Below are 8,668 nucleotides of genomic sequence, written 5' to 3'. Positions count from 1 at the left end.
CTATGTAAATAAGCCGACGGCCAAATGGAAAACAAGACGCAATCGTAAACCTGGCCTGGTCAGGTCTGCTTAAGGCCTGCTTTAGGTAGGCTAAAAGAGGCTGGGACCTAATATGACTCGGAGTTTATAGAAAATGCGGCGGAGTCACATTCCCAAAATGTTAACGAATCAAAGGCTACGCAAAGTTTGCGGAAAACTACAAAGGTGCCACAGGAAACGGACGTCGGAAAAGGGGCGGTGGGTGGTTGAGTGGTTGGGGAGAACCGAAAGTGATGTGGGCGTGTTGATAACGAGCGAAGGCGCCAAAGTCATGCATAATTAATCATTTGTTAATTATAGACTTTGACCAGGTACAGGTACTCAACGGACTCACCTGTCGTCATCACAGGAGCACCACACCACACCCACACACTGGTACGCACACACATTTGACACCTGGCAAAGTAATTGCCTTTGTCCACTTTGAAGTTGTTTAGTTTTTGCTCTGGGCTCATTACAACGTGGGCGTGGCAAACGCCCTTAGACGAACCCAAGCCCCTCCCGCCCACCATGAAGCATTTATATAAATGAACTCGTCGCACTCGCAGCTCTCCGCTCGAGAAACACAAACTGGGTTCGGGCATCGTACACTGAGGGAAATTTCGATTGTGGTTGAGTATACGAGAGAACCAAATATTTTAAGGACACCAACAAACAAGAAGATTATTAAGGCTAATAATGTTGTGTGATATTTTTTGCAGTTAAAGAATTTTTGATATAAACATCGTAACTTTGAAATACCGTCGATGCTCATCCATACTATATTTTTTCAATAATCTCTTTTCTTAATAAATAGTTTCGTTGAAAAGTATGTAACAGGCAAAGGGAGGGGTTCCTACCATATATCGATCTGGCTATGTCCGTCTGTCCGTCCGTATAAACGTCGAGATCTCAGAACTATAAAATCTAGAAAATGAAATTAGATTAAGCATGCAGATTCCAAATTCCAAGTTTGTTTACCCATGTTGCCACACACTTACATAAACGCCCACAAACCGCCCAAAACTGCCACACCCACACTTTTGAAAAATGTTTCGATATTTTTTAAGTTTTGTATTAGTCTTGCAAATTTCTATCGATATGCCAAACATTCTTTGCCACGCCCGCACAGCGCCCAAAACTGCCACGCTCACAGATTTCTTTCTTTTTCCTATTTACATGTATATCAATATGCCAGAAAAATGTGAAAATTTATCGTTCGCACTTCCACTAGCTGAGTACCGAGTATCTGAGAGGCGGGGAACTCGACTACGGCATTCATTCTTGTTTTGATTGATTTTCTAAAAATAAATTTCTAAAAAATAATTTCTAAAGCAGCATAATAATGAATATTGCAATATGCATGAAATGCATTCCAGAGTATTATTTTTGCTGGCTCAGAACTGCCCCGGATAAAGCACAGAGTTTTCCTCAGTGTCCGAGTGTTTTGGCCATAGTTCACGTGCATGCGTCGCCCCTCCTTGCTGGTCGCCCATGTCCTTTGGGCCAGGACATGGCGGGCAGCTGGTGTGCGAGTCCTTGTATGCTGACTGTACCATGTTTGCTGCGGAACAGGAAATGAGCACCTGCTGCTTATTTATATTTTCCGCTCACTTGAATGTAAAATTACATAATATTTTGTTTTCCTTTTTTGCTCTCCTGATGCGGCGGCTGCTGCTCCTCCTGCCGCCCGGCACTTGTGCTAGTCTGAAAATTTCTGTGTGAAAATACTTCTAGTGGAACATTTGAAGACAGCTGGCCGCGGAGGAGAAGAGCAGATTCATGGTGGCCTTTTAAAGAAGTCGAATCATCAGAGCGGGCCTTCTTAATTGCAAGTGTTGTTCATAAATTGAAAAGCAATTTACTTGCTTGGTACTTGCTAGCTGCCCCCCTGTGCTACATGAAAATACGAATTGTAAGCCTTTCGGATACAAAGGTGTTGAATAGAATTCTATGAGTATGAACTGAAAGGCAAATCATGGCCAGAGCTGAATAGCTGTAAATTGAACAGATATTTTTTTCGATGTGGAAAAGGTTTTGCGCAAAGCAACATCATTCGAAATATTAGTTAACTATTTGTTCAAAATGTTTGCATACCACGGACATGGACGTGGAGGGCTTTTCCGACCGCTGCAGAAAAAGTTCACTATTTGTTGGCTGTTTCGGTTGCAATGTGGTAACCACAATGTACGTGAAGTGGCGATGGGACAGCCAACTGGCCAAATGCTCATATGCGAGTTGTTTATGTTGTCGTTTTGGTTTTTTGGTTGCTGCTTTGCACTTTCGTCCTTTTTTGGCCGCGCAACTCGCTGTGGCCCGGCCCGCATAAATTGTTGCCGCTTTTGAGTTTAAGCCAACAGTTTGTTTGCCGGCCACCAGACACCCGGCCCTCACCGCCATCAGTTAATTGCCGTGGCGGCTGCAACATGATTGCACTTATTGGTCAGCTGCATAATCAAATGCGCAACTTTTTGGCATGAAAGTTTAATTAGAGAGCTCGCATGTGCAGCGCGTAATGTGATAGGGTGTGCTGCGTTTAAGCCAAACTAATTCCAACTCATAATTAAGCCACTTGCGCTGCGAGTTCCCCCGTAATCAGGATATTTCTACAACTTTAGCTTCGTTTCTGGCTCTGGTTCATTAAAATGGCAAACAAACCGCTCTCACCTTACACTGTTGCCGGTTCCTGGGATGGCTTATATAGTTTCTTGGACCCACTCGAATGCACGGCAATGCAGCTCGTCTTGGAAGCGCTAACTCAATTTGTAACCCAACTTTTGTTGGCCTGATTGAGGGCATCACCATTCGCTCAGGCATCTGAGCGGGTTACCCCTTATTATAAGTCAAACCTAGTTCGCCGCCGCCCGAGGGCATCTTTCCGGAAGAGATAATTTCGAGCTTAACGTTTCATTTAATATTTTGCCAAATTTACTCGGTCACATAAATCAATGCCAAACAAGGGGCCAGGGGCTTCCATTCCCATATGAATACTCAAGTGTCTCGCCAAGCAACAAATGGGACAAATTTCCATTTCAAGCCAATGCCGCATAAATGGCACATAATTTACGATATGAACAACGGAGGGGAGCGGCAGGAGCAGCTAACCAAACATGCAGCTAACTATCCAAAAGCTGGTAACAATATTAGTTAGCAAGGCCGGCAACGGCTGTAGCAACAAAAGCTACAGCCCCACACTCGGAAAAACAAACTATAAAATCGAAATTCGCAAGAGCGTTGTACAACATGTAACATGTCGAACTTTCTAGGGCAAAAGTCAATCTCATTAGAAGTCGGATTTTCAATTCTTTTTTGGAAAAAAAAGAATGCTGCAAAAGAAATGTATGCGAATAACACAATCTTCAGAATCGGAATCCTCCTCATTTACCATTTTGTATATAGTATATACACTTAAAGGAAACTTTGTTTGTCTAGTAAGACCAGCAATTAATGGTCACAATCCGTGGTTTAGTGACGAACGCTAAACATAATTGGATCCGTTATTTTTTCCCGGTGCATCGGCGCCGTCGGAATCAGAGAGTAAACTTTACATTTGTGTAGGTTGTTGTCTGTCGGTGGGTGCTGGGAATACCAGCACCCGAAGCTGGTTGGCGTCAATGTGTGAAGTAATTAATTACAAAGCAACTGATGTGTATCTGAGTGTGGGTGTCCGTATGCGAGGGAGTGCGTGTGAGCCCTGGGTTTTGGATTATGATGCATGATCATATAGGTAGCTGCACGCACTCTGGAAACCCAGGCCCTACACGCTCACTTTGAAACAGATAGGTAATGCTATCTGGACATGTGCACGTCTACCTTCTCAGCCTGGTTTTCCAGTGGCCAAAAATTAAATTGATTTACACCTGAGGTGAGAAAGCGGATTGGATAACCAGACCCGAATGCAGTTCGGTGCTTGCACAACGCAAACAACGATTTTCGAATCGGTCACATAACTGAACTGAGTTGTCCGACAGATGGGATCAAAATGAGTTTACTGAACAAAGTTCATGTTCCTGAGTATTATTTAAGACATTTTTCATTTAAAAAAATCACCAATACCGTACCGATTTGTGCCGATTAGCAGTCGACAAAACATACGTTTCAACGAATAGTTAAGATGTAAAATGGAAAACCTGCTTTGTACACCCCTTATTATAATCATAGTTTATGGTATGGTGTAGTGTTTCACTTTCCTATTCTGGCCCATAAAATTCATATATGATTACGACTCGAATGATTCCAGTTCCTTACATCTCAGCTAATCCCAACAATCAAAAGGGTATTCCACATTAGCACGGCAACTGTAGGTGAACACTTCGATTTAAAATTGCGGGCCGGAACTTTCAGGATATTTATGAATCCCAAACACGTGACGGGGAATAAAAATGTCAGGAGGGACGGGAAATGGGGTGCATTTAAATTAATCACAGTAAAAGTGAATTGCCCAAAACAATGTTATATCCCGTGCAGGGACCTTTGGGAACGGAAATCTGTAAACCGTGACGAGACCGAAAACCAGAGTCTGTCACTGTATGCGTGGGTGTGTGGATGTGTGTGGATGTGTGTGGGTGTGTGTGGGTGTGTGTGGGTGTGTGTGGGTGTGTGCTTGTTTGCTTGTGTGCGTGCGGTTGCTCAAATTAAAACAGAGTGTCGTGCTTTTGATGAAATGTAACGTATTTTGCTTAGCCAGCCAGCGACGCACATAAATGCTAATTGGCTTAAATATATGCGTGTATCCTCGTCTGCGTTAGTGTGGGTGTGTGGAAGTATTTTGGCATTTGGGGAAAGCGTTTCCCTTCTTTTCAGGTGTTCAAACTTAAACATTTTATAGTTGGGCTAATTGTCAAAGCCGTCAGAAAAGACAACCAAAGTAAAAGGGTGTGCCAAACATTTGATGACTCAATTATTTGATGGTTTTTGTGGTTATCGTGTGCTGATAGGGGGATTAGCAAGAGGAAAGTGGCCGTACGATAAGCATTCAATATTAGATTTTCCACAAATTTGGCCAAGATTTTTCATGTAAACTGCTTTTAAGTTCAAGTCTAGTGGGCCCTTATGCTCCTTTATTGCCTTGGGTAATAAGGTTATTTTTAAAAATCTCCGAACTCAGTCTACCTAAACAAGTTAGAGGCTGTAAATATAATATTTGTGGAATTATTCAAATACGTTCGACCTGCCTTTAGGCTGTTAGAATGCGTATTTGATGGCAATTTGTTCCAGTGTATTGGCGGATGTCTTTCTGATTAGCATTGCCTCTACGTGATTTCACACAAAAAAAAAACAGGAAATGGTAAAAAGTGAAAAAGTTGGGCGCTGAGGAAAATTGAAAACAAGTGAAATAAAGTGATTGGCCATAACATTTGCGCGTACGCGTGCATTTTCCATTCGGCGAGTTGGCTTTTCCGATTTCTCTCGCATTTCCCGTCTTGTCGCGCCTTTGTGTGCCCACAATTCTATGCTATTTTTATGTTTATCTGCTTCACTCCATTACGACTTTATGCTCTTTAGCAGACAATCAACATTGTTGCCGCCGCCTCCCCGCCCACACTCCGCCCACTTTTCCACCCCATCCCGGGGGTTGGCAATGGGCAGAGTACCGCTGGGTACCGTTGGATGGCTCACTGGGCGGACAATGCCCGTGCGAAAAATGCAAATTGCGAGTGGCGGAATGAAGTGAATGAAGTGAATGGGCGCCGCCGAATGATGGAATGAATGAATGAGTGAGTGAGTGATTGTTGCTGTGAGCCTTGAGCCAGACATTTAGAGGAATTTGCGCGGCGCTGCCTTGATAAATATCAAACGCTTGGCCTAGCTTTAACTTGGACTGCCTCATATGCCATAATTTATGCAAATTAATTTATAAAAATATATATGTGGTTGTGCTGGGGCATACCAGGGTACCAGCCGTCATGGACGCAGACATATTTCATGCAAGTGCGACAGTTTTCTCGGCAAGTACATAAATATACTGTGCCTTAAAGTAGAACCATTTATATGGCTTTATGCTTTTGCGTAATTTCGGGCGCTGACATTTATGATGCATGTCCATTTACACCGGCCTTCATGTCATTAGACTGAACGCAAAAAGTCAATGCTACGAAATGTTACGAAATGTAGAGATCCCCCAAAAGAAGTTGGAGTTAACTGTTAAAAAATGGTTATTTTGAATCATGTTTCCACAGCTAGCGTTTGATGCTGAAATAAATTGTTTTCAAATGAATTCCATTAAAAACTTCTTTACGTATGTTTTTGATGTAACGTAACATAATAACTGATTACCCTGAAGGGGTAATAAGAATAGATTATTGTCATCCATCTGCTGCTAATTCTGTGAGCACTGTTGTAAGTATATTTATGAGTCTTCAGTTAAGTTGCCGTGACGACTGACGAGTGAGTGGACTGCCCTATGGCCTGTGACTGGCAGTCAGACTCAAAGTCAGTCAGTCAGGTATTCGTTTGCATTCTGAAAGACTTCAAGTAAACTTGAATCGATTTTCTAGTGTGCGAACACATTAAATTCATTCGGGGTAGCACACAAGTTATTGAAACATGTGGAAATTTTACTGTCAGTAGTAGTCTCAGATAATTTTTGTAACGCGCCGTGAAAATGCCTGAAAAACCAGCAGCAAAGTCAGCTCCAAGGCCCCTGACCAGCATAAAGGCGACCAGGCCGTCCACATCCTCATCCAATCCCACCTCCAACAGGAACAGACCCACAGGAACTGGAGTGGTTCGACCTCCCTTGCCGAATACACACGATAGGGTAAGACATTGTAGGCTTTTTGTCGATGGGATTGTAATGGATAAATTAATCATGGTAATCATCGTAATGGTTGCATTAGATTCGAGTAATCGACTCACAAACATAAATGTATGTATTAAAAATTATGGTATCTAAGTATAAAATACAAATTCATTCATTAAGATGTGGATCCCCTTATGAATAATTGTTTTTATACCCGTTACTCGAAGATTAAAAGGGTACACTAGATTCGCTGAAAAGTATGTAACAGGCAGAAGGAAGTGTTTCCGACCATATATATTCTAAATCAGGATCAATAGCCGAGATGAAATGGCCATGTCCGTCTGTCCGTCCGCCTGTCCGTCCGTATGAACGTATATATAACTATAAAAGCTAGAGGGTTGGGATTGAGCATGCAGCTTCTCGAGACATAGACGCAGAGCAAGTTTGTTTCCAAATACTGCCACGCCCACTCTAACTCCCACAAGCCGCCCAAAACGGCCACGCCCTCACTTCTGAAAAATGTTTTGATATTTTTTAAGTTTTTTAAACTATAAAAAAAATGTCTATAAATTTTCAAAAACTTTTTGCCATGCCCACTCCAACGCCCACAAACAGCACAAAACTTACACGCCAAAATGTTTCATTTTATTAATTTTATTATTTTTCCCCAATTTCTATAGATATTCTAGAAAATGTTTAAATTTCTCGTTCGCACTTCCAGTGCCTGATTAACTGGTATCTCATAGTCGGGGAACTCGACTATAGCATTCTTTATTCTTTTCTATTTAAATTCATCATAATTTTGAAGACATTTGAATACTGTAATGCTTAGAAACCAACTTTTAATATAAAACTAATTTTAATTCAATTATTTCAATGACAAGCATTTTTTTTTTAATATTTTATAGATTTGGAAGATAATGAAGATGTAACATTATCTAAAAATAATGGGTAAGTGATTTAAACATAAAAAGCTGTTAAGTTAAGTCTTTATGATTTTAGGTCCCCAAATTGAATTAAAGTTTAAAATCCTGATATTCTTTTTATTATAAAATGTACGGATTCTTAGACTTCTACAGCGCGGAATAAAGCGAATAAATCCCAATAAGGAAATTACTCTTATAATTTCTTTATATGCTGACTGGAAGTTGGAGCAAGCGCAGGCGCTTGTACTTGAAGAAAAGAGAGGAGTATTTAAATTTGCAGGGAAATTTTCTCTTTCATAGGTACTTTTTATTAGTTTGCCTGAAGCTGCGTTTGAGGTAAAACAATATTTAAGTCAATAAGAGTCTTATGTGGTATTATTTTTACCATAAGGGGTTTATTAAACACGTTAAGAAACTTGTCTGCGGTCCTTGTTGTTTTTATTGGTGGGTTCATAGCTTGAAGAAAGGATAGTTTCCGGTTATAAAAATGGTTAAGCTTGATGCTAACAGCAAGGATCAAAAAACAGCCAAGAATATAAATATGTGATTAATCTAATCTAAAACGGTAACTAACTCCACTTAGCTTAAACAAAGCTAAGTCTTATGGGCAGAGGTTATTTTAAATAATCCTTCAGGCAGGACGAGAATGCAAAAGAGCTTGGGATAGGCCCACTTTGGCAGTTCCAATGCAATTTAAACCAAAACAAACTCAAACTGCCGATACACTCTCTTCACCGCGCTCGGGCCATTTTTACTTTCATTCGGTAATTGAGTGAAAACGAGGTAGGTCCTCCGAAGGACCTCTTCGTGCGACGAGCGCAAAAGTCCCCGAGATGAAATCGACCGAGCCAAAGGATATTTTGGTGCTCGGCAGCGTTTTTGCCAATGCCGTGGCTCAGTTTCGTATTCGTGTCGGAACGTGGCGCTACGTTCTTGTGCTCAAGGATACGCGAAAGTCCAATCCGCTGGAGAAGCAAAACGC

General features: G+C 41.4%; 1 protein-coding gene across 2 annotated transcripts; it reads left to right on the top strand.

Annotated features, from left to right (window-relative positions):
- The first annotated feature begins 6,493 nt into the window (after positions 1–6,493).
- LOC122621527 lies at positions 6,494–7,876 on the top strand. Of its 2 annotated transcripts, none has more exons than XM_043799425.1 (3): positions 6,494–6,778; positions 7,669–7,711; positions 7,783–7,876. In XM_043799425.1, the coding sequence occupies exons 1-2, from the start codon at positions 6,623–6,625 to the stop codon at positions 7,690–7,692; spliced, it is 180 nt and encodes a 59-aa protein (XP_043655360.1). In that variant the 5' UTR covers positions 6,494–6,622; the 3' UTR covers positions 7,693–7,711; positions 7,783–7,876. The 2 variants fall into 2 exon arrangements, with proteins under 2 accessions (XP_043655360.1, XP_043655359.1); XM_043799424.1 differs by having other exon boundaries at positions 6,497–6,778; positions 7,763–7,876.
- The last annotated feature ends 792 nt before the right edge of the window (positions 7,877–8,668 follow it).

This window comes from Drosophila teissieri, chromosome 3R (genome assembly GCF_016746235.2).
Source record: "Drosophila teissieri strain GT53w chromosome 3R, Prin_Dtei_1.1, whole genome shotgun sequence".
In the NCBI taxonomy this organism is placed as follows: Eukaryota; Metazoa; Arthropoda; class Insecta; order Diptera; family Drosophilidae; genus Drosophila; species Drosophila teissieri.
This window is presented reverse-complemented; position numbering and strand designations above follow the sequence as displayed.

What these genes read in the sequence shown, in the direction of transcription:
- LOC122621527 (XM_043799425.1), top strand. Translation starts at nt 6,623, where the DNA reads ATGCCTGAAAAACCAGCAGCAAAGTCAGCTCCAAGGCCCCTGACCAGC. An exon ending in TGCCGAATACACACGATAGG is followed by an intron (nt 6,779 to 7,668) that starts GTAAGACATTGT and finishes AATATTTTATAG; the next exon opens with ATTTGGAAGATAATGAAGAT.